General features: G+C 46.5%; 1 protein-coding gene across 2 annotated transcripts in view; it reads right to left on the bottom strand.

Moving 5' to 3' along the window:
- LOC135909755 (acetylcholinesterase-1-like) overlaps nucleotides 1-22,954 on the bottom strand; it is a 76,772-nt gene that overhangs the window by 10,358 nt on the left and 43,460 nt on the right. Inside the window, exons 1-2 of one of the 2 annotated variants that reach the window (XM_070537735.1) lie at nucleotides 21,327-21,438; nucleotides 11,111-13,046 (exon numbers count right to left, since the gene is read on the bottom strand). In XM_070537735.1, coding sequence (XP_070393836.1) covers nucleotides 11,111-13,026 — 1,916 coding nt within the window. In that variant the 5' untranslated portion in view covers nucleotides 13,027-13,046; nucleotides 21,327-21,438. Of the gene's footprint in view, nucleotides 1-11,110; nucleotides 13,047-21,326; nucleotides 21,439-22,954 lie in introns of those variants that run through there. The other variant, XM_065441822.2, reaches the window with a different exon arrangement.

Raw genomic sequence — 22,954 nt, 5'->3', positions numbered from 1 at the left:
ATAATGCAGTCGTTACTTCTTTTGCAGCAGCGCGCTACTATAGGATGCGCGGATTCCATTATATGACCATCATGGATGAACTAATAAGTTAATCTTATGGCGCTTATAACCATTTATTCGTTTAGGCATATATTGTTATTGCGTAACTCAAGTTTGATACCATACTTCAAGCACAGACGCTTAGAATTAACCCTGAGATTAGCGCCGCTTTTAACATATCTCTCCCCAAACATAAAGAAAAACGCCCTGACGTGTAGGGTAATATATCCCAAAACATCTTCCCTTGCTCAATACGGATCGAAGCTAACAAGAACACCAATATATTTTCCGGAAGCGTTTGAGAACGAATACCTCGAAACTGGCTTAGACATCAGGATTCCTGCCAAGTGTGCATGCCTTGAGCGGTGACCGGCTTCAATTGCGCATGTGCGAATGCTTTAGTGTAACTAATAGCGAAGTTAACCAGCAGAATTTACTTCGATATTACGTTAATTAGTGATCAGCATATACTTACTTATATCAGCAGCCGTTACTAATGCTTTGACGACGAAATAAATACATGATTATTTCCACTAATCGGTTTCGCGTCTAATTCGCGTCTAATCGGTTTCGTTCTCCATGGGAGTTGAGCGTAAGGTCGCTGCACCACACAAAGTAGAAGCACACGCGAGGCGTTCGCCAACGCGCCACCTTAAATAAGACTGGAAACATGTTTTGTGAGGTTGCCGCATAGAAAAGAGGCGCTTCGCTACGAAGCTTGATAACACGGCAGCCATGTGCAGAACGATTGTTGATTAAATTAAAAATTAAATGTAGTTTACGTGCCAGAACCACGACTTGATTATGAGGCACACCGTAGTGGGGGGAGTCGCGATTCATTTCGAACACCCGGGGTTCTTCATAGCGTGCACCCAATTCACGCTTCGCGCGCGTTTTTCGCATTTCTCCTCCGTCGGAATGCGGGGGCCGGGTATCGAGTCCGCGATCTTGTGCTCAGCAGAGCAACGACCTCAGCCGCTAAGTCACCGCGGCGGGTAACCATTATTGGTTGTTGCGTCACTGAGTAACGGGTTAGTAGTGTGAGAAATTAAGACTATCAAGTACCCTGTGCGCCATTATGAAAGGGAACGCCAGAGTTTCTTTCAAAGTCGGATATTTTTCTTGTTTCTACGCTGAAGTAAAAAGTTCCACTGCAAGGATTCTTCGCCGCGTGAACCATAGTATCGTCCAGGAAAGCTAAAATTGAACCGCTTAGTATGATCGCTTTTAGAACACAGATTAGATGTTCCGTTTTACGTTGACGAAGTGTGTACGTTTCAGGTGGATCGGACACGTATAAGGTAGTACGGAGGGTAACTTCCTAAGTAACCTCGACTTTCTAAAAGGTGTTGGGTATCGCCCGTCCGTCTTACAACGCTCTACTGCGAAGATATTTTTTCTCCTCACCTCGCACGCATGTATACTGGAAAGAGAGCTATGAGTAAGGCGCACGTTACGGTAGTGCCCGCAAAATGATTTCGTCTGGTCTGGCGCACTCCATCGCTCCGCGTGCCGTCTAACCGGGGCGTCACCCCCAAACCGAAGAAACCCAGCACGCACTCATTAGCCGGCACCCTCCTTATATTCGAGAACAGCGCGACGTATACGAAGAAAGGCTCCCGCTCTCCACGCGTTCGGCGCTCAGCGGCACGGAAAGAACGCCGTGACCTCCACGAATCCCGCGGAAGGTGAACTAAGCCGAGCCGGAAGTAATCGCGCTGGCTCGGGGCATGCAGACGACCCCTCGGTTCCGTTCCCACTTCCCGGTCGGCGGTACAGCAGCCACCAACACACGCGCACGCGTACTGGCGCGCGCGCGTTCCAAGAACGCTTTCTCGCTGCTTAACCCGGGGCGCGTCGTGCCTGCATTGACCAGTCGGCACGTGCGCCTGCCGCGGCGAGAGCTGGTCCCTTCCTGTCGATTCTGTCCCGTCTTATTTGCCAAGCGGTCGACGTCCTTTGTTTTCACCAGCTCCTCGTTTTCTTCTTGTTCCCTGTCGACGGCGCCCTCGGCAACAAGTTCGAGGGGCGCGGCTGTAGACACCCGTAGAACTAGGAAGGGGGTCGCGGCTTATGACTCGTGCGGTTATTAGGTTCGGGGAAGCCTGCTATTGGCAGCAGCTTGCGTATAAGTCGAAATGATCCCACGCACTCGTTCTCACGACCTGATTATAGCTGGCTCGATTGATTGAACGACGGAAGCGCGTGTTGGAGATTGCTTGGTCGGGCATAAAAAAGGAAGACAACGGGCGAGGTCGGTGACCTCCCAAAAGAAGCGTGGAGACAAATTGTTTCTAAGTGGCCGTGTCCAAGCGAACTTTCGCTTTGTTTCCCAGGAATTTTCATTTGCTCGCATGGTTATTGAGTTAACTGGCTGTCGTAGACTGAACAGAACTACCTTTATCATACGCTGATGAATAATCGCCATTGAAAATTTAGTTTCACCATGTTTCTTGCATCTTCAGAATTGTGAAAAGCATATAGCTGCATAACAAATTAGGAACTTTGAATTCAGACAGTTTTCTGGGGGTTACAGAATGTTGATCCCATGCGAGCGCTCTGAACAGGAATTTGAGATACTAGATCATCGGTTATGATATGTCTAGCATACTTAGATGGCATCTATAGCGAGCCTGATGTAAACCAGCGCAAAAAACCACGAAAGGCGTGAACCCGCTACATGACGCCACACTGTCACCTAGAGCAAACAGCTAACCGTATGTAACTTCTAAGTCGTTTGTTAAGTTAAAATTGATCACAATTAACAGCGCCATAATTAATTATATGTCACGTTAGAGCATATATAGTTTTATTCCGTGATTATCAAACATAGATCAACCTAGTCAAACATAAGAGTCACTAAGAAATATTTGGATGTCAGTAATCGTTTTGCTTACTGTACGCAAGAACAGAGTTTACGCCAACTCTGTTATTATGCATTTAAGAGTGATTGACATATTATCTGAACCAATCATTGGCTTATTAAATAATTAATTAATTTGTTCAGTCACCCGACAGTCAAGGTACTCGCCGTAGTAGAGTGTACTTAGCTGTAGTGGTTATGGGTTTAGGGTACTGAGCATGAGGTAGCGGATTCGATACCCAGCTTCGGAGGCCGCATTCTAATGGGGCCGGAAGGCAAAAAAAAAAGGTCTTCTATTGTGCTTCCCATTGCTCCTCGGCAAGCGCAATAGAAGGGCTTTCTTGCGTGCCGGCCTTCTCTCCAGCACTGACCGATACATCCAGACACGGGCCCTGGCACGAGCTGAATACGTCATCGAGAAGCACAGCCTAGCAGCCTACTAGCATAGCCTTCTTTACCCCTCACCCCTTAGATTAATAAAACTGTCACTCATTCACTCTAATGCGCTTGTAGTGAACGGTAAGTTGGTCAAAATTGTCCGGAGCCCTCCTCCACGGCGTCCCGCCTATTAACCCACTCTGAAATTTCGAGACGTCATAAACTCCACTTTTTTAAAATTATTGAACTGCCAATGTCGATTGCTCAGCTGCTATGGCTTCTACTGCCGAGCACGAGGTCACGGGTTGTGATACCGGGCCTCATCCAGGCGGGGCCGGAATGCCAAAACGCTCACGTAGCATGCTCTGGCTGCGCGTTGGGGACCCGAGGTGGTCGAAAATAGTTTGAAACCTCCCACTGCGGTGTGGAAAAGTTAGCTCCTTGTTCAGTCAAGCTCAGCGTAAATAATAAATAATTATCTTTCCTTCACTGATATCTAGAGGCGCACAAGACCGATGCAAACGCGTACGTCCTCACAAAGCAGTTCTTGATAAAGGTGCGCTATGGAAACATATGTGGGTGCGTGTTTGCGGCAGCTCGAGAGTTCTGAAGAGTATGTGGGCACCTCGCATTTTTTTCCTGCGCTACTGACTGGGCGGCTTGAAAACGACTACCTATAAGGTTTTGTTGAAGGCGGCAACGGCGATATAACAGATTGCAGATTAGAGAAGCCAGTATTTTTACCCTTCCTCGGGTCTGTTTTGAGTGCCACTTTAGCCCAATCCTTGATTCTTTTGCCATTCTTTGCTACACAAAGCTGTCTAAGCAGACCCTTCGATCCAGCATTGGCCGTCTGTATGCCTCTGATTGGGGCCTCCACGATGGACCTGTTCGGGTCGCTTCTTGTTTTGCCTGACCCCAAAACGCGCCGGCGCTCGCTGCGAGCTCTGCGAGGGGGAAGAAATGACTGAACTGGGATCCACGTTGTGTCTTCGTGTCGAGGAAATCTCTAGCGATCTGCCTATTGTTCGGACGACAAGATGTCAGCGGTGGTACAAGTGGTCCCCACCCGACCCCTCTCCTATCTTATATCGCGTATGATGCGCGCATATATAATTATAGCACGAGCAAGCGGTCGTGTCTCGTGGGACTATAGGTGGAAACTTCCGTTGTTACACACATGGTACGAGCCGATGTCGTGCGATCTGACGTACGACTTGCCCTACTAAATAAATTAACCAAACAAGTTGCTAACGTGTTGGGACATATTAGAAGCACAAAAAATAATAATAATAACACCGAGCTAAGTGGAGTCGTCAAAGGGTTTGACGTTTCGGTTCGCTAGCAGAGAAAACGTTTTACAGTTATCTATTTCATGCTGGTTCCGACGTGCTACGCCTCCATTCAGACACCGCATCATATCATGCGCCTCGTGGACCGTGATGAAAATGTGTTTACCGTGTCCGTTGGAACATGTCGGAAACTTACATGTGCATGTAGGTGCGATCACTCGTGTACGTCAGATCGCATGGGGTATCGCACCGTGCGTCTTCTGTATTAAGATCTTCGATGCATTCGTGGAGTCATACATCTGTTTCACACCATCGTCGTGGATATTATATGACAGCTGTATGGACGAGGGTTTCGTTTTACATACGAAGCGAGGAAAGCCGTTGACTTGATATTGTAATTACAGAGTGCTTATCAGATGCTTATCAATGAGAAATTTAAAAAAAAGTTACCGTCTGAACACAACAATATATGCGCCCACCACAACTCCGCTAACTGAGGCTTTACAATGTTTTAACGATGGCGGATAGCAGATGGGCACGAAGTCGCCACTATTTAGGCTACATAACTGTAGGAGGAGGGCAGGCATTCAGCGCAGAAAAGTTACGACGTGTAATTAGCTAAATATAATAAGCCATTTACCGTTTGAGTCAAGAATTCAATAAGCACGTTATAATTTATAAGTTACAAACATTCTTGTGCTCGAGGAGTGTCGGTTTAGCAAGAGTAGTGCCACCAGCACCATTCACAAGATATGTGTCTCTGAAATGGGACATGCATTCAGTCTGTCTGTATTAAATGAGTGCAAGTTTGTTTTTAGTTTATTGCACGGTGTTGTTTGTTTCACAATTACTGTCACTTTCAGTCGATATTTAGCTATATGCTTCAGGCGACTATTAAAGGTTCTGTAAATACTAAAACAAAAAAGGAATGACATAATGCGGATTCTAGTTGTAGTACATGAAATTCTGGTTTTGTTTCGACAAATTCTTCATTATTCTTTAGAAATGTCACAGTAGGTCACCTGGAGCTTGTACCCTGTGACGCACATTATACTTGTGTAACTTTTCAGGAGCAGTAGGCGTTTATTATGTGCAAGACTACATGGCTCAATTAAGTGATATTGATACCCCCTATAGTCACGACACTTAATAACGCCGTTGGAAACGTCTGCCGTAACAGCTTTACTAAGCTTGACGCACCGCACTAGTCTCTACATGCTGGAATAGAGTGTTCAGGCTTAAAGGGACACTAAAGCTAAACAACAGATCAGTTTTGACTAATAAAGCATTATTTGAGAACACTGCAGACAGTCATTTCAAAATAATAGTTTGATTATTAGATGAGAAAATGAAGGTCGAAGTATCAGTATTTGAATTTCGCGCTGAAACCTCGATGCAGGTACGTCAGTGTGACGTCAGGAATTCCAAAGTATGTTTTCGCATTTGGGCCATGTTGGCTGAGTAAAGGTTCCCGAAACTTGCCATGTTTAATATCTGGTTCCTTTAGAACACAATTCAGTCAATCTGAACCGTTATATAATTTAGTAGGCCCTGGAAGATGCCATCAAAATCCATGACGTCACAGTGACCAAGTGCGGGAACTTCAAGGAGGCGTCGCCACCCGCCTTTCATTCTTGAGCTTTTTTCTGGCTTAACGAGCGTCTTATCACAGTAAGAGTGGTGTTTTTTGGTGTCCTAGAGAGGTAATTTACTGATGCACAAGATATTTTTCTCTTTAGTGTTCCTTTAACTAACTTTATTCTTGGAAACTATATTTAGCACCAGCGAACAAGGACAGAAGGGAGACGACACCCTTCTGTCCTTGTTCGCTGGCGCTAAATATGCTTTCGAAGTCAGTTTACCAACACTCCCAACAAATGGCGATGCTGTAACTTTAATCGACTCACAGCTGGCCCAGCAAATACTGCAACCGCTAAACTACGTACGCGGAAACAGCTTATAATCAATAATGGGCGTCAGTTACAATAGGGAGTCACTCTGCGAAGGCCGCCAGCCAGGTGCACGATGGCAAGCACCGTCCAGACCGACATAACCACCGGAGCAACGGGTAGAACCTTGCATGAGCGAACACGAGTTGCTTTGAAGGAAGAGACGTCCCGGCTCGCGCACTATTTTTCCATGACCTTTACTCCGAATACGCATTTCCATTGTGGCTGACATGAAGACATGGTGTTTGCTGTCCGCAGTCCGTCGCAAAGCGCGAGAATCTATATTGAACTAGCACGAGGAAACTGAAGTTGGTCCTACTCTCCGAGCACGTACAAACTGAGATTAATATGTGTATGTTCAGGTTACCCATAAAGCAGTGATCATAAGTGCTTCTGTGAGATACCATTCCGATTCACAATTGGCATACTACCGTGATCACGAAACCTGAAAGGCATCACAAGCGTAAATCTAAGATGATATCCCATGACCACATGCTGTCCTAAGAAAACGGGTTCGCATGTTCGTGACATGACAATGTGAAACCAAAGCTTCGTCACACAAAGGAAAGTAAGGAAAGCGACAGCAATAGGTAAAAAAAAAGAAAGAAAAAGGTGAGTATGAGTCTGCCAAGAGCTATCTGTTGACACAGCCAACTGTTACACACGTTCTTCGCCTACTCGTAGTTTCCTCACTTTCTCTTCACCATGCAGTGTATCTGCGGGGCTGCCTCCACCAGTTACAAAACGCACTGCATGGTTTCTCCTCTTCCGAATTCGTGCGCTTTTTCTTTTTCTTTTACTGTTTTGTTTTGCCATTGACGTATTTCCTGCTTCTGCATTTTTTCCTGGCGAGACATTCGCAATGCCCTCCGGAATCCCCGCTCGCGCGCCAGACTACGCGCGGCGTGTTGAAATGTAAATCTGGCGCGACGTAAGAGGAGTATCCGCCGCCCTCAGGGAATCGCGGAAGAGGAAAAGAAAACGACACGTTTTACTTCCTCCACGTGTGCGCGCATCAGCGCCTCGGCTGCCTGAGCTCGTCTTCTGCCACGTGGGTGACAGAGGCGTTTCCGTCACGTCGCCTTCCGCACGTTTCCCAGGGCGAAGTACGGCACTAGGCGCGATGTTCATGACTTCTTCAGCGTGAAAGGCATCGGAAGGAGAGATTATACATGTGAATAGAAACGTGTAGCTGAAGAAGCGGGAAACAATGTCCATATATATGCGCGAGTTATTCAATACTTGATAGGAATTCCTTGCAGCTGCTGATAACAAACTTTGTTGGAGCCCCGCGCCGCCTTGTGAATATTAGAGTTGCATGTGGCGTAGATATGCACATGCATGTTATGCATGTGTAGTATACTTATATGTACACTATGTTATTATGCCATTATCACGTATGCTAGACTCGTCTCTCTGTTTTTGTACTGCGTGATTCTTCACCGTCACTACAACGTGGCGATATGTACAGCATGCATATGGGTATATGTTAAGTGCACAACAGTATCAGAGCTACGACTAAGGGTGCATATGAAGGAGCATATGTGTAAAGCTCTATCTCTTAATGAGACAAAGGGTAGCGGGAAAAAAATATTAATTTCAATATGGCCTCTGTCGTCGCTATCACCGTCACCTTATTAATGTCCACTTCAGGATGAAGACTTCTTCCAGAAATCTACCGTAACTCCTCTCTTGCCTCACCTGTCTCTACCCTCTGGTGTCTTCGGCTGCATTTCACTTCCCTCGTCACCAGGGCCCGTATTTACTAAAACAGTTTACACTAGAATTGTTCGTAACAATGAATTTCGGCCAATCGCACAGTGCTAGATATATTATTAGAGAAGGTGACCGACAACTGGCAGTGATCCCTTACACGAACGAAATGATTCGTGAATTCATCCGCAGTTTTGCTATTCTATTATACTCTGATCATCTGCTTCACGTGTTGCTTGACTTCCCCAACTTCACTTCCTTTGATCTCGACTAGAACATCAACAACAGCAGCGCAACTTACTAATCTAAACTGTCGTTTTCAGATCTTCTCATCAGTCTCAGTACCATAGCTCCTTGCGCAGCCTTCTTTTGTGCCCTATGCCTTATTCTAGTGGTGAATTAACAGCGCACGTAAGAAAGCGCATCCCATATTTGCCGATCAGGAGTGAGATCGGTCGGACGTATTGAAAGTTACTTGCTTCAATGCCGCTAATGACACATTCCATCCTCTACTGGAGTCGAGGAAATTGAGTTCAGGACAACGAACATGTGGGGCCGTGCTTACAAAGCTTCTAAATCGTTAAATCGTAAGTTTCCATTGGCCAGCCGCCTTCCCTAATAATGTGATTAGCATTAGGATTGGCTGGAAGTTGCACTTACCAAAAAACTGTAGCGTAAGATCTTTTTGTGAATACGGGCCCTATTCTCAAGCGCGCTACGACAAAGCAGCGACAAATTAACCAGCGCGCTTTGTCATAGTGGCTCCGCAACCACATCTTGCGCCTGCAAAAGTAAGGCGCTGACATAACCTCGCTTTCGTGCACCCAAACGCATCGAGGCTGCATGTGCCGTCTAAGCGCACCTGCCGGACTGCCGAACGAATAGCAGAGAAGGAATGGGAGGAGGAGGTGATCGCAATGTGGATGTGCGTGGATCACGGAAACGGCATAATTTGACACACTAAATCGTTCGAAGCGCTGCACTTTTTCATTCCCCAATGAATGCATGCAGGCCCAACGTTTGTTCGATCTTTTACACACAAACAGAGCTCTTCTGTCTATTTGAAGAAGGCAGCGTGTCGCTTCACTGCGTAACACACTAATGTAGATCAATCATTCAAAGAAAAAAATGAAAGAAAAAGAAAACACGAAAACAATTTTGTGTGAACACTCCAAGAACAAAAAAACAATTAAGACATAGAAGAAAATTAATAAAGGGAAAATGAGACATTAGGAACATGAGAACAACCTTAATATTCATGACAGCATGAGAACAGAAGAACATCCTTAAATGTCCGCACGTCAACGCAGCTACACTGGTGAAATGGAGGGCAACTCCTCTGTGTGCTGCGCTTAGACGTGAAAGACATTTCTTGACTTATTGGGGGGCTAGAGATATGAAATCCCGCACTGATTTCTATTCTAGCGGTTAGAACTTGAAGAAATAATTTTGAAACACACACGTGACCCTGTTTACTCAAGACTGCTGCCGTGGCAATTGATTTGTAGTTGCGGTTGTGTGTTCATTTGAGAAATATTGTTTCCCACTCTCCCGGGAAAGCCTAGACAAAGTAAAGAGAATAGCGTGAGTTGTGCACCAGCGATAAAGTACAGATAGACATCAAAATGGCGCGGCGCCCTCGTTCGCCGGTTTCACGACTTCCACTCCTGTGCACCTAGTCGGGCCGAGAATTTGGGTGATCCAAAGATAACTGTGCGTGGGGAAAGCGCCTTGTCGCAGGCAGCACCAATGTTCACAAGAATTACCAGCGCCTGCCTCGCTTCCGGTAGTAATTACCGAGACGCTCATTCTGAAGCAGGTGATTGCGTCAGAGTCAACGTCTATAGATGGCGATCAGCGCCGTCTGTGTGCGTAAGTGAGATTCTTGCGTAAAATAAACGGCCATAGAAAGAGCACACATAAACAAGACAACGCTTGCCCTTTGTATGTGTATACTCCTCTCGTGGTCATCTGTTTCTTGCAAGAATCTACTATTTATTGTTATGCGCTAACCAGCCATACTATATATTCTTATGTTCCCCCTTCAGGGTAGCCAACCGGAACTACCTCTGGTTAACCTCTCTGCCTTTCTATGCATCCTCTTCTCTCTCTATCTTCTCTACAAGGCGGTGGGGGTCACCCGGTGTGCCACTTGCCCACCCCTTCCCCCGAAATGTTTATGTTAGTATGCGGCCGTAATAGTCCCCCTATCCTATTCATCCCCCTTCTCAGTAAAGTGGGTGAAACTCTCTCTCGAAAAAAATTTCTGGTTACGCCCCTCCATGTGCACAATGCTCCCACCACGTGACAAAATCTGCTGCAAGGCGACCACTTCATGCTAATTGCATGCGATGTGGTTCCGGGCTGACGTGTCTGTAAGAAATACTCAGTAATTTAATTCGCAAGCAAAATGAATCAAAAGTGCCATAATATTACAAATGTAACGCAAGAATGTTGAGGTTGCGTGTGTACTAGTCTTGCGAAAAACATAGCCTAAGGCAACAAAGACCTTCAAACCTTCCAAAATCGGCATGCTAATAGCCAAAATGCTTAGATACAGTATGCGAGTTCACTCTGCCATTATCGTTTTGCTTTTTTGTCGTGTGTCCTAGAATAGTACTAGCTCTCCGTGGTGCTCTTCAATTGTCATAAGGCTAGATTATGGTTACATTTGTACGACGGAGGTACTTAATCAGTACATGGAACCTAATTAAAAAATACAAAGGAACTGTCACGGCAAAATGTGCCTGCTAAACATTGTTAGTAGCTCCCAAGGGATCAGCCCTCTTGTAGCAAACAGTAAGAAACAATAGGCCGTCAGGTTAGTTGGATATATTTCCCATCTCGGCATGCAAACCTTGAAGTATTGTACTCACCCCGTTTTCGCGAAGGTCATCCAGATATCCATAATTTGACGCGAGAACAGTACCTCTTCTTCTGTGAACTGCTTGGGGAACCTGAGCGGCACACCAAACACAAACTCCACCTCGTCGAAGTGCGCCGTGCCCAACCACTCTGGCCAGTAGCTGTTGCTGGGCCGGTGCAAGAAGTGGTAGAAATAGACGCTGTTGTTGAACTCCGAGTACACCTCGCCGTAGTAAATGGTAGGGCAAATTTGAAGATAATCGCCGATGGCCTCGATGAATGCGTTTCGAACGCTCGGATAGTCTCGGTCCTTGATGTTCTTGAAGTAGTGGTCCCTAATGTCACGAGTACCTGTCCGGATGATGTACTGGAAAAAGAAGATGAGGTAGAACGCCGCTTCATCTTTGGTTATGTTTGGCGCTAGGCTGTTGAGGAAAATGTAAGGCAGCGTGTTTGCGACGAAAATGCTGCCTTCATCCTTGTTCACACCCAGAAGCACATCCGAGTCCTTGAAGAGTCCTTTCTTGAGAGCCTCATGCGCGTTGATTGGCATGAAGTCATCGCCGTGCCGAGGGTGGTACGTCAACACACGTTTTCCCAGGGCCTTCTCGGCCGTGCGGAAGAGCGTGTTAGCATCGATATCGCGCAGACAGTGAACTACGTCGTCTGCTGCGGCCCCATCCTGAAAGTTGTGTGTGGAGTTGGCGCACTTGAAGATCTCTGCGAACTCTGTGGCCTTCTTAATTCCGTCGGCCGTGTTGTCCGGCGTGTCCCACAACGGGCTGCCACTCTGCAGGATCACGCGCTTCACCATGTTGCGGCTCATGGGCGAAATTAGGTGCAGGCCGGCAGACACTGCGCCGGCGCTTTCGCCCATGAGCACCACGTGAGTAGGATCGGCACCGAAGGATCTCGCGTTCTCGTATAGCCACCGTAGAGCCAGGTGCTGATCGTACAGCCCCATATTACCAGGGATGTCTTCGATGTCCGCGTTGAGGAACCCCAGTGCCCCGAGTCGGTAGTTCATGGAGGCCACCACTACGTCACCGTAAGCTGCAAGCACACCACCATCGTAGAACTCCCAGTCAGTGGAGCCGATGTTGAAACCTCCACCGTAAATGAATACGACCATGGGTCTCAGTCTTGTAGAGCCATTCGTCGCATTGCGTCCTGTTGTGTCGGGAGACCACACGTTTAAGTGCAAGCAGTCTTCGCTTTCAGGTTTTTTGCTGGCAGCCCAACTCCAGCTGGATGCGAAAGAAATGTGGTAGCACGGTGGTCCCATCTCTTTAGCCTCCAGAACGTTGTCCCATGGTTGCACTGGCAGCGGCTTCTTAAATCTGAGCTCTCCTAGGGGTGGCGTAGCGAAGGGAATGCCAAGGAAAACGTCTAGCTTGCGACCGAGCACCTCCGTTTTAAACCCCTCCACCCTGCCGGTCGTAGTATTGACGAGTGGACGGCCATCTTCGGTGGTCTCGGGAAACCTAGGCAACGATGTAACCGGAGTGGGCACGGTTGTTTCTGCTTCAACTGCGATGCTTATGTCTGTGGCGCTGAGTACGTCTACGTTCGTCTCCAAGTCATTGTTGCCACCTCCTCGGCTGGGTGTGTCTGGGGGACTGCCCGCCGAAGGAACCAGATAGGCGTCGGGTAACGGGTCCTGTGGCGCCAGCAGCGATTGCGGTGGCCCTGCTCCAGTGTTTCTGTCAACGCCATCAAAAGTGTCGGACACGTCATTTACAGGCCCGATGATGGTTAGGTCTCCCTTTCGCTTCTGCGGCACCAGAGGCGGGCTGTCCTGGTCCGGATGATTTTCGGGCCCAGAGCTAGCCAGGAGTTCGGGCGGGAGCTGAAGCACCAGGGTGGCAATGGAAATGGCGATAAGGCACACAAGTCCCAGCAGCAGGCACAGCACCCATGTCCGCATTGCGCCTTTCGGTCTCCACTCTGCGCTCGAGAGGAAAGGTGAGAGTTACGCGCGCGCGTCTTTGATGCTGACACGTGTTTCTTTTTTCTTAGGCGAGAAAGGAAAGAAGGCGGCGCTCAGGAAGGAAGCACGCTCGGCCCCCTTCCGGAAGAATCTGCGGCAAGAAAACGTTAAAATGCCGGAGAGAAAGAGAGTGGGGTACCGATGTAACAGGGTCTGATTTGGGAGTCAGATAGCTGCCTTTCACTTACGTGTCTTATGTTTTGATGCAGTGCATCTGCTGTAGCGCACACCCATTCGCTTTTTTATATTCCTTCCCCGTAAGTGTCGCTTTACGAAATGTGGTAGCGCGCACAAAATTTCGACTGGGCAACGAATTCCTGTACTCTTTTGCCGAAAATCTCAGAGGGAAAAGAACGCACGTAGATCTGCTGGAAGCTCGCGTTGTAATATATATGGAAGTGGCAAGTTATATTCGGAACCCTTCACGTTTCTTACCATGTGCTTTATTGGAGCCTTGTTTTGAATACTCACGCCTAACAAAGGGTGCAGTGTCAGGGCCGGTGATAAAGGGTGACCTTGCAAATGTGCAAATGTGCCATACGAGAAGGAAAACAGCAATCCCACAACCTTATCTATCGATGCCAGCTAAAAACTTATGTTCCTGGCCGTCTTCCTTATGCACCTTTATTTACACCCATGGCAGTTAAACAACATTTCTGAGCACTGTTATAAACTTACTTCCATACTGCCGTGTCTAGTCGAAAGTTTTTTTAGCCTTCCTGCCGTTCCCTCGTCCCGTTTCCATCTCTCGTTCCTCTCCAAAAGACAAAGAAGATAAACGAAACACACTGAAACCTTGGAAAATCCATACAGAAGGCGAAATCCAGCTTGAAAAATTACTGGATAATTTCTGTTAAGTATAACTGGGATACGCTATGTGATGAAATTACACTGAGGGCTGGTCCATAATGGGGTGAATTGAAGTCATTTCGATTCTCGGTATCTCCCACTGAGTCTCACATGTGTTTACATTCCTAAATATCTAAGCTATGCTAAAGATTCCCTGTTTTCAATCAAGTTTTATACAAAAAAAGAAGGGAATAGAAAAGTAACAAGCTCATTCTGCGATGATGCAGTTTGATCAAAACCCTGTTGATAGCTACTTTCTGAGGGACATACTTACCCGATTTTTTGGAGAAAATACGAGCCAAGCCTAACCGACAAAAGTATTATCGTATGGCTGCACTATCACATTCGCTCGACATATTTTTTTTTCGCAGCATCGAACCAACAGCCTTATGTATGCACGCAAGCAGAACGGAATACAAAAACTATAGGCGGCACTTCGACTCATGTTTTAAAACAGGGAAGCAAAAACGTATGCTCACTCTGGCTTTCAAGTTTTAACTCTGTGCGACATGCGTATGCCAGATACAGCCCAGCTGCTACTTACAGCGTGCAATGTTACACGCTATGTGTAAAACTTAGATGTCACAAGCATACAAAACGAGAGTTACGCCACCCCGAGCTTAGCGCACACATTATGCGCATCAAATTGAGGTCGCCTCTTTTCGTGCAATGGATGCAGAAATTTATATTCGCCACATGTCGTGCAAAATCGTCATGGGGCAACCATTCGTAACGAACGGTAGAGTGATTAGCGAGCATTGGCTGTACAAGCGATCAAGCTCCTACTCTCCCGTGCATAGTATACTATGCTCGCTGGTCGTATACGTGCAAGCTCTGCTGGATGATGTAACAAATTTATATTTCCATTGGGGTTATCGGAATGCAGCGCGCCGTGGCCTTGCTCCGGCAGCCACGCAATCCACGCGTGTTGCGCGCGAAGCCCGAAGCAAGGGAGAGTCGAGAGCAAACGTAGACAAGGAGGGCAGGTTGCTGGCCGACTGCCGGTGCTTGATCTGGTCAAGGACAACGAAGAAAGCAACGCGTAACCTCTTGCGTGAGTAAACGCGAAGGGGGAGTTCGCACTAAAAACATCGGAGGGACTCGGTATGTCGGCAGAGTGCTTACAGTACTACTACCCCAGATCTTCGAGAACGTGCAAAAAGAAAAAAAAATGAAACTGATGAAACGCTTGCCAGGAGCCTCTTTGTCACCGTGGGCGCTGCCGCCGTGCTTGCCAGGCCTTCTGCTCACAGCTTTCACATTGCTGATGGTTTAAGACGCTAGCGAACGGTGTATGTGTCATTCTCAACTATTTAGTAGACACTAACAGACTTTGAGTAATAGCGCGTTCACAGTTTTACCCGCCCTAGCCGTTATTCAGCGACCCCTTAACGGTGTGGGGCAATAGCTTTTCTGCGGGACACAACATCTATGTTATTCGGTCGGTCAGCTACTCTGAGACATGCAATATGCATGAATACCTGCGACTGATGATATATATGTTTTGTTCTTTCTTGCTCCATCGCATATTATCTCTGTGGTTCTCATTGTTCCTGCAAAACAATGCAATGCACGCGACTTGAAACTTCCGTGCACAGCATAATCAGTCATCATTTCAAGTTAGCCCTATCGTTTGAACTCGTTGAGAAAGCCTGAGGGAAAACTTTCGTACAGAAAAATTTATGCAAAGCACCTCAGTGGCTACAATGTAATACCAGTGTAAGATTATCTGCTAAATGTATCTCTCTGATGAGGGTGTAATTATTGCGTGTAAGCAGAAGGGGAACTGAAACCACAGGCGCGCAAGACTGATAGCGTTACGGTCACATTTCCATTATCACGAGCTTAGGGAGCTTTGCTCTGCCACACGACATCATTTCTTTCAAGGAATGGGCTTCCTCTTGGGAAACTCATTTGTGCTGCTGGCATTGACGCTTTCCTTTGCACTATAGAATGTAAAGAAAGTTGTTTGTTTACTAAAGTACATGCATATATGTGACAAGGAGGGTCTCATTTTCGGTATGGTGAGTAAATAATAGTTGTTCGGAACAGTATAAGCGCATTCTTTATCAAAGAGACTGGGCGTCCTGTGACATAATTCTTATTGACTGCTGTAGAGACTCGCAAATATTTTTTTATCCACCCGCTACATTTCTAGAGGATCTGTGACCTAGCGTAGAGAATGTTCACCGTTTGCCCAAATTATTTAAGCCATTGCAATAGTGCGAAGATGTCCTGTTAATAAACAAATGGGAAGAGCTTCTGGTTGGATACAAACCTTGTATATCCTGTCTATTTATTCCCTCTGGTTTCTGTGATATTCTGACAAATATTATGCTAAAGCACTATGGAATCCTTATCGATTCTGTAAGGACGATAAAGAGAAATGCGGAAAACATTTGTAATTGTTGGATTGTTTAGGGAAGCGTTTCAGTGTGGAGAACATTGCACATGTGTCCGTAGTACTTGCTGGACCATGTGGTTGAACTGCTGTGACACCTTTGGCGCTGAAAAAAAAATTGTGTAAGGGGAGGACGATACTTTACTGAATACTATAAAGTATCGTGTCAATATGGTGGCGACAGCAGCCCGTCAGAATGACTTAGAGGGAGCTATGACCAAACAAGTTGTGGCTATAGTAACATAAAGTTAAGATATTATGCCCGAAAAGGATAGTTTCGCTAGACTTCTTTTCCAGAGGAAGTGAACCTGTGGAGACCGGTTTATTTTTATTTATCCGAGCAGCCTTCGTCATTTCCATCACCATGAAGTCCTTCTATAGTTTTAAGAAGTTACCACGGCGGTCCCGGACTGGGGACACCCCCCCCCCCCCCTCTTTAGACTTTGTAAAGGCTGGGCCCTTAGAACTCGGCTCATACCTCTTCTGTAAATAGCAGAAGTAAAGTTTATCACTACCACCACCACCACCGCAAAGAACACACGGGACGAAGAAAGAGACAACACGAAGTGGTTGTTGGAGCTATATTTGGATTATATTGGGACTACTGGGGCTTCGCCCAGTGGGTTCTTGGCGGTAACTTCACAAATCATGATTCACGAGCTGGCTTACTCCCACACTCTTGTAAGTTCCATTCTATAGCTTCATTACTCACGGCCAGGCAAAGGCATGTGTCAAGGCATCTTTTTCACACTGCTCGAGTAAAACAAAAACGCGTGACTGTCAAGCAGCCTGCAACATTCCTAGCGAATACCAGCACTCCGAATTGCCTTACTATCGAAGGTCTAAGGTTGCCTGAATGCTCCCAATTCGCGGAGAACGGCTAAGCGCCATGCCTTTATTACCTTACGAAACTCGCATCAAAACAGCAATGTCGACAATGTTTACGAACCTATTGCACCACCGGCAATCGCCATATTGAACCGGCCGCTCGTTAGGCAAGAAAGAAGGCGTGCATGCTACGAGAGAAATGATTCTGCTTTACCATGCGATAAACAGGAACCGCGACGCACGCGAGGGCGGCGCTCCTTGCGGAGATCAGGGCAGTCCACAAACAACACAGGCGCAATTGAGTCATTCATCATACACAGCCCTGCTCTAAAGCTTCGCTTTTAAGATGAGGCAACTGCTTCGGAAGCAGGGAATCGGCCGCTTTCCAAGATAAGCAAGGACTCTTTCGTACAGTTCTCTTACTCCGTTGTATACGTTTCACTTCCTACGAGCTCCCGCAGGCTTTCGGTTCATTTGCTGCGGCTCGCGTATTGTATTACGTGTCTGCGAGAAAGGTAGGTTTCCAGTCCAAGGCCAGTCACTGGCACGGGGGAATTCCGACACGTGAGAAAAAGCTTCCGTGACCATTCCAGCTGTCGATTGTATCAGTATAGTCACGGAACTGCCGAGATAAATGGCTCAAAAGGAAGAACGCAAATTGCGCCAATCACGTTGCTTCACCCCTGCGTTTCAACTTGCGATTCTCTCGGTAATAACACGCGGGCAAGTGTTACGCGCGTTTCATCATCCTGTAAAGTGAGTGCTTTGAATATGTTGCCCCTAACGTGGCGCCTGCTAGTCTGATCTGGAAAAAAACATGTTTCTTCGATTGCACATTTTTCCTTCGACGAAGCCGGATAAGTTTTCCTTGTAGCTTCTCGCGGGTACCTGTGAATGACAGCTTTGTTTTCAGAAGGAAACTTATTGACAGATAATTTAGTGCATTTAGTAACTGTGAAAGAGAAGATAACAAAAATAACAAATTTCTTTTATGGGGTTTTACGTGCCAATACCACTTTGTGGTTATGAGGCACGCCGTAGTGGAGGACTCCGGAAATGTCGACCACATGGGGTTATTTAACGTGCACCTAAATCTAAGTACACGGGTGTAACTAACCTAACTAAAGAAGTGAATGTTAACCAGAGATGGTTTCGGTTGAGTTTCTATACAAATAGGGTAGGCTATAAGAAGATATAAATAGAAGGAAAACTCAGAACGAGAAAGAGCTTCAAGCGTGCACGGAAACGATGGGTAGCATGCTCTCCGGTTGTACGTTACGGCACGTGACTGACCACTGTATTGAGCTGAAATCTATATTCCGCCGATATACTCAAAATCCTACCGCTTCCAATATTAATGTCGTCTTTGTAAGGGCGCCGATATACGGTGTTTTTCCGTTTAGGCGAGTACCGCTCAGAAGACTGACGTTTATACGAAGTTCATTTCCCGGCTAGACGTCGCGATGCCGAGTTTATTGGTGTAGTGAACCTGTTCCATAGTTACATGATGAAGACAACTCTTTGCACTACGTGCCAACTAATACATCACTAGATGAAACAAAGAGCCGACACATGAAAAACCAATACAATTGCGAATGATTCTGGTCGAAATAGGACTTCAACGACGGGGGGCCTTGGAAGTAATATCCTATCTTTTCTAAAAAATTGCTAAGAAAGGAATTCATCCGAATGGAAAAATAAATCTAGCTGACACACTAATCCTTTTCTCCCTGATAGGCTTCATTGAAGCAATGACCTTCAAGTACAGTCGTGTCGGATTTTGCAAAGCGCAAGGTAAAGGAAAGTGTTGCTGACATCGCGGAAACATATAAGTCTACCTGGAAGCAGTTATTGATCGTCACAGGTCAGTTAGAGGAAAAGCATAAAGAAGGCAGCTTGCATTTCCGCATTATAGGCATGCGTCATATGCATTATGGCCACCGTACTGTCCATCTTGCTTCATGTATTAGTTGATAAGAACCCCCCCCCTCCCCCCTCCCCCGCCTCCCCTGCCATGTATATAACCTAATGGCAACTTCTAAAGAACTGTTTGCAGGCAAATAAATGTTTTCTTCATAACTGGAACTATGATTGCCCATACATACAAGACTAATGTGAAGGATGAGTCTCAAAATCCAATGTACATCCCTGAAGCTATTTGTTCTTTCATTCAAGGATGCGAACGACCGCACTGAGACTTAAGGCCGGGCAAAGAGCCCTGTCCATCTGTTCGGCCGTGCGCACTACCGAGAAACACAAACAATCAGACGTCGCACGCAACAACGCTTGACTCTTCAACCACGCCCTAGCGCGATCTAGTGACCCGCGAACTGCAATCATGGCACGGTGGATGGACTGACAGCTCATAGTGAGCATCCTCTGAACATAATCTCTGTTATTCTAAAGAATGATGCGGAAAAAAACTAAAACATAAAAGCAAATACCGAAGCAATCACTACGGCACTTGGACTGTTCAATTGTTGGCGGTCCCTCAGAAGAACGGCTCGCACGTTGAGGTGCTTCCGGGTTCTCGGTATTGACATTTATGGACGGCCGTGTCTGTTGACAATGCAAGGAAGGCATTGACAAATGTTCCTCCCACAATCGTTTCTTCACAAACAAAGCTACGGTCGCGGAAGGCAGGTATCTCGGCTGCGCACTCACGTTTGATAGAAACGGTGGCGATAAGTGTTTTGTTCTGCCCGAGTCGACAATTTTTTGTCGGTAAACCGAACAAGGAAAGGCAGCCAGCCTTTCAGTTTTCTCGCAGTTTTTCCCGCGAGTATGAGTCATTCCAATTCGTGTTCGCGCGAACGTTTGCACTTTTGTTGTCGTATTGAATGTTTCTACTCGGCAAGTCTCGATTGGAACATTCGTAATTGACGCAGCCAGCGTTGTATATGAACACGTGAAAAATACTCGCGAGGATGACGCGTTGCCACCATGCACGTGAGGTTGTCCCCTGGTGCGTCATGTATTAGCTTTATTGAAGTTTGTTTCTTTTCACGGATTGGCCTTCCAGCGCTGAACCATGCTGACTGGAATGAGTCGAAATGCAATCACAGGCAGCGCAAAAAATACGTGCAGTTGTCTTGCTGCGCTCACGCAAGTTTCAGTGTGCAAAGAACAGCACTGTTTATCATGCTAAGCACTAGTTGAAGAAAAATTGATGAAACAGCGGTGGGGCCGAACGACGTCGGCACACAGAAGGCAGGGTTCGGTGACCGGCTGTGGTTTCTATTACGAGATCACGAGCGATTGCCAGTGTTAAAGATCACGTGTGTTCCCACACATCCATCCTTCCGTCCTTTCTTTTCTAATTTCGTCACATTACGACTTTGACGATGTTAAATATATGCTAACGAATATTTGCTTCAGTAAACTTCTGGCCCACACTTTTTCTGATTTTCTCTCTCTATCAACACACTCAGTCATGACATTTTAACAGAAATAAAACGATGGCTAAGGGTGGCGTTGTTTCAGTTTCAGAGATATGTTGATATTATCAGGAAAATTACTTAAGAATACTTTAACGCTAAATAAAAGAGGAATATTCTAAATTCTATGATCTGCAGGACATGCGGGAGGCAGCTAGACCTTCATTGGATTAGCATAAAAGTGTTACTGAAAGTCGCGATGAGCAACATAGTAAAATATTGACGCTGGTAACAATGTAGACTACTAAACTTGTTTACAGTGAAATTCCCGTGCTGTAGGGTTAGCTCGTTTCAGATGCTCCGACTTGGTCACAGCTGGAAGTTTGGTAGAAAACTGATTGATTTTTTGGTGCAGACTGGAACTAATTAGAAACTTTGATCTGGGAAAGTTAAGATACAATTTCGTTTGAATGAGATATATGCATAGATTGGAAGCAGCATGATGGAGGATGTTTACAGTTAACTTGCAAAGACGGTTTCAATTGAAGAATGAGGCGCAGACAGAAACAAATCAGCTTGCGATCTTGTTAGGACATCAAGAGAACAGACGCGAAATCGAACTTACGAGAACTCCTTAGCGAAGCGAGACAGTAAATACGAAACGATTAGCCGCGGACAGCGAACCAGAGAAAACAGGAAGCTTTCCTTTTCAAGTCCTTCTTTCACGAACAGCATATAACCGATAGAGAGACGTAGGACCCGGTCGTCGCATCGCTACTCACCGACACTGCACCGTCTGCTGCATGCGTATCCGACGTCGTGTTCACGTCCCGGCAAAAGCAGCACACACTGGCCTGTTAGAGTGCGCGCGCGTGTACACGACTTCTTGCTCGGTGGTAACAATCCATCTGGTCACCGCCTTTTGTGAGAGGAAAGTCTAGGCAGCCACCGCGGTCACGCGACGCCGGTTGTTGCCCGCTCGACTGCTCATGTGCGCGGCTGGGGAAATGACCAGGCAATTAAAGTTAACCTGTACCTCGTTTCCATGTACTGCCGCGGAAGGCAGAATAAGCCGGAAAGGCGGCCATTCCTGGCACTGCACGGCGAACGCATTCCAAACACAGCGTCTAGCCGCTGTAATGCCGACAACATTGCTCGAGAGGTGAAGCCGCGTTAGGCAAAATGTTTCTGGTAGTACATGCTCCCAAGGCGACGCGTTTTCGGAGGTAATTTTGGAGCAAGAGCGAAGGGCATTCGGCAGCTTACGTTTCACGAAAAACCTCGCGCTTCTTGAGTCTTTGAATCGTCATAATCACGAATGCCTAGTGGCAGAGCTGCCAATGATCTTCAATTACCCTGTCTTGCGTCAACTGACTTCGTCCTGTGCTTAATTCTTTTCTTTGTATGTGTGTTTAGCTGATATTGTTACGTAAATGATGCTTCATTTTTTTTTTCGGACTCGCTGCCATTACGATGTGTGGTCGCAAATCGTGCTGAGCTCCTCAAAGAGAGAGTCAAAAAGTACACAGTGCCATCTTTGCTTTGATATATCTAATGGCGCTGAATGTTTTGTTAAAGTGGAACTTTTCTATCTACCTGATTGTGCCATAAAACGACTAGGAAAACTCAACCGGGTTCTTGCCGCATATGTGCCGCATATGTAGAAAAATTATTCCTGGTCCGGGGAACGAACTTGAGACCACCACGTGTCTAGGGCAGTTGCACTCTCAACAGAGCGAACCAGGAAGCTATCAGCTGGCAGCCTGGTGTAGATGTGATCGACGTATCGCCAGCTTGCGCATTTCCGCGGAAGACATTTGGTAGACAAGGTTTGAGATCACACCCTGCATCCGCGGTAGCCCACTAGTTAAGCATTTGTGGCGGTGTGGAACTATATGGGAGCGTGCCTGCTACCCTACACGTCACTGCTGATCCCCGCCCTCTACTCAAACAGACGTAAGAACGAACGAACGAACGAACGGAAGAGAGAAAGAAAGAAAGAAAGAAAAAAAAGAAAGAAAGAAAGAAAGAAAGAAAGAAAGAAAGAAAGAAAGAAAGAAAGAAAGAAAGAAAGAAAGAAAGAAAGAAAGAAAGAAAGAAAGAAAGAAAGAAAGAAAGTCATTCCTGGCTTCACCTCTCATTCATCAACCACGACAAAATTTGCACGGCAGACAGGCGTTCTTTAAAAAGGAAGAGTCGCGAATGTACTCCTCGAATCTCCTACTCCTTTTCCTACCGAATAAAGAAACATGTGCTGCTACTCGCATCTCGAGTGCCCGCTCTCTACGGCAAGCCTTTTATTTGCATTAAGATTTCTCCAGCTCTCTCTGTTTATGTTAAGCTGGTTCGCCCTCTTCGACTGGTACCGCTAAATGCCATAAAACTTAAGCGCGGCTGCAATGCTCGTCAC

This window comes from Dermacentor albipictus, chromosome 4 (assembly GCF_038994185.2).
Source record: "Dermacentor albipictus isolate Rhodes 1998 colony chromosome 4, USDA_Dalb.pri_finalv2, whole genome shotgun sequence".
Classification (NCBI taxonomy): Eukaryota; Metazoa; Arthropoda; class Arachnida; order Ixodida; family Ixodidae; genus Dermacentor; species Dermacentor albipictus.
This window is presented reverse-complemented; position numbering and strand designations above follow the sequence as displayed.